At 24.3% G+C, this 9,226-nt stretch overlaps 4 protein-coding genes across 4 annotated transcripts; 1 reads left to right on the forward strand and 3 right to left on the reverse strand.

The window, feature by feature from the left end:
- The first annotated feature begins 997 nt into the window (after nucleotides 1-997).
- LOC127290273 (heme oxygenase 1) lies at nucleotides 998-2,601 on the forward strand. Its single transcript, XM_051318748.1, has 3 exons — nucleotides 998-1,308; nucleotides 1,767-1,965; nucleotides 2,149-2,601. Exons 1-3 carry the CDS (start codon nucleotides 1,206-1,208, stop codon nucleotides 2,582-2,584), a joined length of 738 nt encoding a protein of 245 aa, XP_051174705.1. The 5' UTR covers nucleotides 998-1,205; the 3' UTR covers nucleotides 2,585-2,601.
- Nucleotides 2,602-2,894: 293 nt separating this feature from the next.
- Nucleotides 2,895-5,668, reverse strand: LOC127290272 (m7GpppN-mRNA hydrolase). Its single transcript, XM_051318747.1, has 5 exons — nucleotides 5,457-5,668; nucleotides 4,598-5,245; nucleotides 4,391-4,523; nucleotides 4,050-4,308; nucleotides 2,895-3,619 (listed from the first exon to the last, which is right to left on the reverse strand). Exons 1-5 carry the CDS (start codon nucleotides 5,501-5,503, stop codon nucleotides 3,408-3,410), a joined length of 1,299 nt encoding a protein of 432 aa, XP_051174704.1. The 5' UTR covers nucleotides 5,504-5,668; the 3' UTR covers nucleotides 2,895-3,407.
- Nucleotides 5,669-5,772: 104 nt separating this feature from the next.
- Nucleotides 5,773-8,940, reverse strand: LOC127290275 (probable phosphomevalonate kinase). Its single transcript, XM_051318749.1, has 6 exons — nucleotides 8,850-8,940; nucleotides 8,635-8,691; nucleotides 7,069-7,257; nucleotides 6,659-6,864; nucleotides 6,402-6,551; nucleotides 5,773-6,046 (listed from the first exon to the last, which is right to left on the reverse strand). The coding sequence occupies exons 3-6, from the start codon at nucleotides 7,227-7,229 to the stop codon at nucleotides 5,925-5,927; spliced, it is 639 nt and encodes a 212-aa protein (XP_051174706.1). The 5' UTR covers nucleotides 7,230-7,257; nucleotides 8,635-8,691; nucleotides 8,850-8,940; the 3' UTR covers nucleotides 5,773-5,924.
- On the reverse strand, nucleotides 7,627-8,943 carry LOC127290277 (60S ribosomal protein L29). Its single transcript, XM_051318751.1, has 4 exons — nucleotides 8,850-8,943; nucleotides 8,635-8,691; nucleotides 8,047-8,111; nucleotides 7,627-7,786 (listed from the first exon to the last, which is right to left on the reverse strand). Exons 2-4 carry the CDS (start codon nucleotides 8,669-8,671, stop codon nucleotides 7,673-7,675), a joined length of 216 nt encoding a protein of 71 aa, XP_051174708.1. The 5' UTR covers nucleotides 8,672-8,691; nucleotides 8,850-8,943; the 3' UTR covers nucleotides 7,627-7,672.
- Between the last annotated feature and the right edge of the window lie 283 nt (nucleotides 8,944-9,226).

Genomic DNA, 9,226 nt, shown 5'->3' on the forward strand with positions numbered 1-9,226 from the left:
AAAAAAAACATTTTATCAAAAATATTTAAAAATATTTGAAAACATTAGTTGTATATATATATATAAAAATTTTAGAAAGGAATTTTAAATTTCACACAAATGGTTTAGATTCAAAAAATAATGTAATACTTTTTAAATCTGAATTAGTTAAATATATAACTAAATAACTTAATAAATAACTACACTGAAAAAAATGACCGCAAAAGAATAATAACAATTTTTTTTAAGTAGGTAATTTTTTTAAAGATTCAATCTATTTTGTAGAAGAAGTAATTAATTTTGACAGCAAAAATTTATTTTCAAATAAAATAATATGTAATATTGTTTTATGAGTATAGCAAAGTACATAAATACTTTTTAAGATAGAAAAAGATTAGAGCTGTGCAAGTTTTTAAAATTCGAACCGCTCCATAAGAATTAACATGGGTTCGAATCGAATATTCGATCCGAGCCCATACAAAATTCGAACTTTTGCACAGCTCTAAAAAAGATGTTTTGTTAGGACTATATAATTGCTTTTATATAAAGAAACAAATTCTTTTTTTTCATTTTTTTTTTCATCAGAAAAAACAATTTTCTTCAAGATAAAGTCTATTTTTAAGTAAATAAACTTTAAACACGATGACAATATTTATTTTATCATATATGAAATTTTATTCTTAATTAACTAGAAAAAGTGTTTTTGCTAAAGAAAAAATTTAATTTTTTCAAATTTTAATATTGTTAATTTATTTTTAAATTTAATTCAAATTAAGTAAGACAAATTAGAATAGTATTTTAAATAAATAAAGTTGTGTCACATCAGAGCAATATTCAATTTTTAAGTAAATCAAAAATTATTAAAAATACATTAATTTTTATTATTATTATTACTATAATTATTGAAAATTTAACATTATCTTACAAGCAATTTAAATTTTCGCGGGTAAACTACGTTAATGCCATCTGACGAAACATATCTAAACTGATTTAAGCACGTGATTGCGAAATTAGCGATCGTCAAACGTCATCTGACGTCATCAGCAGCGATTCGACGCGAGTGGGTTTGTTTGTCTGCTAAAATTTGACATTTCGATAATCCAAAACAAAACAAAAAAAAAACCCCCCGATAAAATGACAGGATTTTAGTAAAAAACCAATACAAAGATAAGTATTTTCTAACGAAAAAAACCCCTGAAATTGTAGTTTATAAAAACATTTTCAAAATGACTGACTACGATAATGAGAACTTCTGCAAAAAATTGAGAAAAGCTACGAAAGAAATTCACGCTGTCAGTGATGCTCTAGTCAACGCTAAATTAGTTTTTGGTATGAATTTTACGATTCTTTTTTTGTGTCTCTTTTAATATTTTTATTAAAAAATATAGTATTGTATTAGAAGGGTGTTAACCTATATTTCTTTTGTCTATTATTAAAATAAAAATAACATATTGTTATTTCATTATTGATAATTTCCTTTCATTGTCAATTGTTTCTTTTTTACTTTTATCCAATAGGGTTTTTTAATTTACAAATTTTCTTTTTATGCTATTGTTCTCAAAGTAGATGTATGTAATTTAATAATAAAAATTGACATCTCTTTTGTTATTGGTAATAGCAGTGTATAAAATAATTGCCAGATGGCGATATTTAAAGCGCGTAACTTCTTTATTTTTTAAAAATGTGAAAATAAAATCTTTTTTTAGTGTTTTATTTAATACCTTTAAATATATAATATTGTCAACTTGAAAACAGAAATCTAATGTTTTTTTTATATTTTTAAACAGCATTTCACGATGACACAGTATGGGCCGATGGTCTTTTAGCTTTCTATGAAATTTTTCGATATCTGGAAGGAGCAATGGATAGATTAAAAAACACAAAAGTTGGTCTTCTAAATATTCCAGGTCTTCAAAGAACTGAGGCATTCGAGAAGGATTTAAACTATTATCTAGGAAAAGGATGGATTAAAAATTATACTCCAAGGTATTTATAATATTTAAACCTCTGTTGGACAATTATTATTTCTAAACACAAGTAAAAATTTTAATTTTTGTTAGTATTGTCGAATGAAAATTATTCTGATTATTTTAGAAAGAACAATTAAGATTAGAGAAATCTAATTGAAAAAGTATAAAAAAAAAGTGACATAATTAATTTTCATTTTAGAAACAGTGTTGTTAAATATTTGCTGCGTTTAAGAGAAGTCGAGGACACTGATCCATCTCTTTTAATGGCGTATATTTATCATTTATACATGGGTTTATTGAGTGGAGGAATAATTATTCGTCACAAACGACAACTTGTACAAAAGATTTCGCCATTTAAAAATGATAATCAAGATGGGAACAACATCACCGATTTTGGCGAGTACAATATATTTGAATTAAAAAACGAAATGCGTTCGACAATGAATCGAATCTCGGAGACATTAGACGAGGACACGAAAAATAAATTAATCGAAGAGAGCAAAATAGTTTATACACTTAATAACGAATTAATTAGAAGCGTGAGAGGCGCTGGATCGGTTATTTTAAAAAAAGTCTCCTACTTCCTTGGTACTATCATTTTTGCAATTCTTGTCTTCCTCTATTTCTTCAAATAAGAAATTTTTACAAATAACTCCTGTTAAATTGTAAATATATTTTTTTAATTGCACAACTTCCTTAAGTACCAATAAATTATTGCTATTTTTCATATAAAACAAAGTTTTCGATCAATCGATGTACTTGCATTTTAAAGTTAAATTTTCTTTCAAAATTCTTTTATGAACAAAATTTATTTATATATTAATCAAAACAAAAAGAGTTTTTTTTTTTATTTATTCTCAACATAAAAATTTAAATAATTAAACTCTCACAAATATGTCGATTGGTTTTGTTTTCTTTATAGCAACAACTTGAATAATAGCTCAATTTTAAAAAGTACGAAAAATAATTTATTAAATGAATGAGTGACATTTGTTCCCAAAATGTAATATAAAAGTGTACAAATAATGAATTTAACGTAAATGTTATTATACACACACACCGTATGCACGGAATTTAGCAAATATAACATTAAAATTAGCAATCGTTTTCCGTCAAGAATCACGAGTAAAACTTACAGTTTTACAATAATAATTGATTACATAATTAAAAAAAAAAAAGAGAGAAAAATAAATAAAAGTACCATTGTGACAAAAGCGCAAGTCTTTACCTAAAATAAATCTTTCTCAAATAATAATTAACGAAGAATAACATAATTTTTCATACACGTTCTCTTCATATACTTGTCAACAAAATGTACTTTACATCAAATTTGAAATCGTATTCAAATATTATTAATCTCGACAAAGCAAAGCTTTAAAACGTAATAATAATAATAATATTAATATCACTACAAATTTGTAGATCACAGGTATCTTCTTCAATTCGACGAACAATGATTTATAGACAATTAAGAATAATCTTCTTATCAAATTTAAAATGAGACCATATTTTAGTTCGAAATTCATCTTTCGAGCAGATATTAGACGATTCTTTTGTCGATGAAGATCCTTGAGTACCAGTGGAAAAAGGCGATTGATTACATTTAGAATCAGAATTCAATTTTCGTGTCGCCTCTCCAAAAATATGTGTCTTTGAACTTCCCTTGTCGCCTGTAAAGAAATTTTTTTTTTTTAAATCGAAAATATTTTTTATTTAAAATTAATTTCATAGACAAAAATTTTGCTTTGCATAATTGCATTTATCTAAAAGTTTGCTATTTACATAAACCTTCAAAAAATTAAAGAAACAATTTCTTTATAAAAATACAATATTAAGAGTTATCAGAAAATATTAAATACTCTCAATAAATAGATATTTAACTATTAAGTCCTAGTATAATAAAAAAAATTGTGCCATTCGTCCAAATATGTAATTTAAAATATAAAAATATAATTGCGAGACGTTCATTTAAAAAATAAAAACAGGGTCAAAATTTTTAATCTATATATAAATATAATTTTTTCAAAATATAAACGAAAAATTGATTTAAAAAAATATATTAATTAAAAGTTATTCAAGTAAAAAAAAAACAAAAATTACCTTTCATTTCTTTTCCACTTGGATGTTTTTTGGCAGAATGAATTGACGAGTCATTAAACATTGAAACTTGATGACGTAGAGGACTCTCCGTTAATTGTTTAGCAAGAACTGCCGGTGATTGATCACTATTTGAATCGCCGAATAAATTACGTTTAAATGCATTTTTTGTTGTGGAATTTTTACTTTCGTGAGTACTCTTACGACTTCGAACTGGAGAAGTGTTTGGCTGTCGAGCGTTTCTCAAGTCTGACACTTCGTTCTTTAAATAAAAATTCAAACATTAAAAAATAATGTAAAAAAAAAAGAAATATTGTATATAAGTCAAAAAAAATAAAGTTTACTTGAGAGATCATTTGTTGTTGTCGTTTACTTTTCGATGAATTTTCAACATCTCCAACAGACTTGTGCCGATGCCTACGTCCTGGTACATTTTTTTCGCGTTGCTGTTTCTCCTGAACCCAACGTTTTATTCGTCTGTAAAGAAAAAACATAATTATGACATTTATTATAAAAATTCATTAATTTTTCCTTTAAATAAATTTTCTCACTTGACGAATGGAACGACCATGAAAAATGAATTCGGTCCAACTCCCATTTTCACTTTTGGAGTCATGTCCTTTTTGTTGTTGGGCAAATCAGCCAATGCGAACCATTCAACATTTTTAATTTCTTTACGTGTCAATGGCTGGAATTTTGTATCTTTTTGAACGCCACTTATAATATAAAGTCTCACTAGTTGATCATTAATAACAGATTCGATGTATTCATTTTTATCAATTAAATTAGAAATATCGAAACCTGTCTCTTCTAAAACTTCACGAACAGCGCAATGTGAAGGATCTTCGTCCTCATTTACTTTGCCTTTAGGAAAACCCCAACTACTTTTTGCCCAATAACTTTGGACGAGAAGAACTTTTGTCATATCTTCATTTAAAACAATTGCGCCAAATGTTGGCACATTTTGTTTATATTCTCTCCATTGTTCAATAATTGAATCGATATTCGTTAAATGGGGTTTTAAAAATGGAATATGCTGAAATATATGCGTTACAAATTCCTTCATGCCACAAGATTTCAGTTTTGTGTTTTCCTCCACACAATAGAAATCTAAATAAAACCAATGTGCCAATTCAATTTGAAAGCAAATGCGAACTAGATCTTTTCTTTCTTCTTCAGGTACGTTTATTATAAAACGACTGAAATAATTAAACATCATATGTAAAACAAAACAAAACAATAAAATATTCCTAACCTCAAAATTACAACATATTAGAAGATAGTGTAAATTACAGATTTAAATAAATGTAATTATTATAACAAATTATTAATTTAGATCTTTTATTGAAATAACAAGGAATATAAAATTTTAATATATAAATATATATATAAAAGTTGACAAAAACTAACCTGCTCAAGTCGTCAAGAATATATAAGGGTATAGAGTGTTCCGACATATTAATGGTTTTTTTTTGTGTTCCTTTTAAATAATGAGATAAAGAAATATCTCAAAAAAATACGAATATAAATCTATTGAATTATAAACAATTATATTTGTACACTTTTCTTTTTATCAATTAAGTACCCTCTTACTTTCGATTAGTTGCAGAGTTTGCCTTTGAGTATACTACGCATGCGTATAAATCGGTAGTGTTTTGATTGGTTCTTAAATTTTCACCTTTTTTTAAAAATAAAAATAGGTAGTCATTTTTAATAACAATTAAAATTATTTCAAATATATTTTATTTATATATATTACAATTTTTTTAAAAAATTATTTAAAATTTAAAAAAATTTATATTCTTTTTAAATTAAAATAAGAATTTTATATGACAATTACATTTTGTAGGTACTAAAAATAATTCAATAACTATAAATTTATTCTAAAAGTTGCAAAATTTGTTGCAATATATTTTCTATATCCTCTGTTTCATTAGGTAAATGAAGATCCCAATTATTTACATCATCCAAATCGCATTCTGTCTCTTGATCATCGATACCTATTAAAATATTTTCTTTAAAAATCATTTTTAAATAAAATTTTTACTAAAATGTCACAAACATTTAAAATTACGACAATCTATTTTTAAAAAAATGTATTTAATTGATCAACTTAATTCCATAATTATTAAACTAAATTTATTTATAATTAAAATTTATAGAAATAATAATTTTTAAATTAATAAAATCAAAGAATTAAGCATTAAAAACTTTTAGTTTGAAATTCCTAAATTTTATGATGAAATATTTATATTTTCTTTAAATTATTGTAATTATGTTAAACTGATTGTTGATAATTTGAAATATTTTTTTATAACGCGAATTATTGAGATTAAAATTTATTATTTATTTTACCCGGTGTAAATGTCCAGCCTCGTTTAATACGAACAGCTTCACTACTGCTAATTCGAATGGATTTACAAATTTTCCCATAATTTTCTAAAAACCATTTAATATCCGTTTTTCTTCTCGCATCGCTTAATATCCAAATAGGTTTCTTTTTAACTGAAAAAATGAAGGAAAAAAAATGCGTTTTTTCATATTTTGTTAAAAACATATTACGAGTGTAAAATTGAAAGTTATTTTTAAATCACACAATTTCCATAACGTACCATCATACATTTCAATAGCAGCTCGACAAAAATATCCATAATCTTTATTTCTAGTATCTTCTCCCCACTTAACCATTTCAAGTCTGTATTTTTCTTTGAAAGGTCCATCTCCAAGTAACTGACTTAAGTCGAGGTTTAAAGAATTTGCCCAATGAGATTTTATTGGACCTGATAATTTCAAAATAACACTTTTTTCACCTCCAAGTCTAAAAAAGACATAATTTATTAATTTTAATTTTCAATACAAAATGTACTAATATGAAAAAAAAGTTTATTATTTTTCTGTATTTTCAAAGAAAATGTATATGAAAATCTAACAAAAAAAAAAAAAAATAGGTCAAAGGTAGATAATTTTCTAAATGCACGAAAAAAAATAGAAAATTCCTTTTCATTTTAGATTAAAAAATTACCTTTCAAATAATTTATCCGTAATATAATCTTTTCCTGATTTTCTCTTGCCACTAAAAATTAATATATGCTCAGGTGTTGTTAAATTGTTTATATTTTTTATTCCTTGACAATAATCATCACTCCTCACGGCTGCCATGTTGAATTCCACTTCTGCTCTCATTAGAATACGCTTTCCCTTTTTTTATGAACTTGAAAAAACTTTTACTTGATAATTCTGTAAAAATTACTTGACTCGCGACATTTTACGCAACTTAAAGTATTTATCATAATTTATGCACTACTTAAATTACTATTCAGTTAATTAACACATTTTGCATATTCATTTTGTCATGTTTAATTGAATTTTTTAAATATATATATATATATCATTTAATAAATTTTTTTTTAATTTTTAAAAATTTATATGATCCTTGCAATACTCCATATTTGTTAAAATATATAACATTAAAAAAAAAGAAAAAAATCACAAATTTTAAAATGTTTTTTTTTTCAAATAGAAAACTCGAACCACAATGAAAAATTAGATTAGAGAAATTAAATAAATTAAGACTGTGAAATTAGATTTTTATCTTTTTATTAAAGTACATAATTATATAAGGGAAATTATTTCTTAGATTCACGTAAAGCTTTACGTTCGGTTGCCCTCTTTAATTGTGCTTTTGGTTTTAGATTGTGTTTTTTTGCAAATCGTTGATTTCGCAAGAATTTCAAATCCATCTGTAAATTGATTTTTTTAAATATAGTTTTTGTCGTAAAATAATTTAAAAAAAAAATCGTGAATTTTCATTAATGAAAAATTTTGAATTATTTAAAGATTTTTAAAGTTTCATTCAATTTTTTCTTAAATAAAATTATTATAATATATATTAGGAAAACATGCATTTTAAAAAATGTTTTTGCATTTTTTTTTCTAATATTAATGGGTTTATAAACTTTAATGTTTGAACTAAAAAAAAAAAATAATTTTGAAAACTTACACCAAGGGTGGATTCATGCCTATAACGTTTGGGTTTCTTGATTCCATTGCGGTGAGCTTTTCTGTCTGAAAATAACATTTTTAAAATAAAAATCATGCACTTTTAAAATTTATATACATGTATACGGGCTACAAAACAATATACATAAACAAATTTATTTTAAATGCCGAATTGAAATATTTGTTTAAATTTAAAACCAGTTGAAATAATGGAGATTGCTTGGTTCAAGTAATGCATTTTCTAAAAATGTTAAATGAAAAAATCTTACATTTTGCAGAAAATATTTAAGAAAACGTGTGCCACTAATTAATGACATCTTTTTGCTTTCTTATTCATTGACTTTCGTGAAGCGTTGATAGTCATAAACGAAGGTTTTGTAAACTCATATTATAAACGAAAATACAGTTTAAAAAAAAACATACTGACATCTTTATAAATCAATTTCACATTATACTTATATGAATTTAAATTAACTCTTTGTTTTTAAATAAAATTAAAAGAAACGTGGAAGAAACAAATTTGTAAACACAACAAAAATACCTTTCTCTTGTTAAAGATTAAAATTTCCAAATAAATTATAATACTTACTTTGATTGTGATTGGTATGATTCTTGGACTTGGCCATTTTTCACGTATTATTGATTACTGTAAAAATAAATAATAAATAAAGTTAATTAATGTTTGTGTCACTGAAAACTGTCGAACTATTTTTAGGTTATGCAAAGTTAATAATATAAAATTTCTCTATTCATTTTATTAATATTCAAAAAGTAAGAAAGTAATTTTATGTACAAGTTTCTTACGAGATATATTTTATTTATAATTTGTCGGATTTCCGTAGATTTTACGGATTTTTATTGAAAATCTGATGAATATTGAGAAATAACCAAACACAACTCACCGGAAAACAGAAACCGGAAGAAAGAAAAATTCAAAATGGCGTCTCACGCATGCGCCAATTGTTGACAAATTTTTGAAAATTAAATTATATTTTAATTTTAACTATTTAATGAAATAACATATTTTTATTTAAAATCTTTAATTAAGAAAAAAACGTCTTTATTAATATTCATATATTTTTAATAATTTGTTACTTATGATTGAAGAAAACATCTACTGCCATGTATATATTTAATACGTCATCTGACGTGTGACGTCATTTTATATAAATTTACAATTT

This window comes from Leptopilina boulardi, unplaced genomic scaffold, assembly GCF_019393585.1.
Source record: "Leptopilina boulardi isolate dan_hultmark-lab unplaced genomic scaffold, ZJU_Lbou_2.1 LbouV2_58, whole genome shotgun sequence".
Lineage (NCBI taxonomy): Eukaryota > Metazoa > Arthropoda > Insecta > Hymenoptera > Figitidae > Leptopilina > Leptopilina boulardi.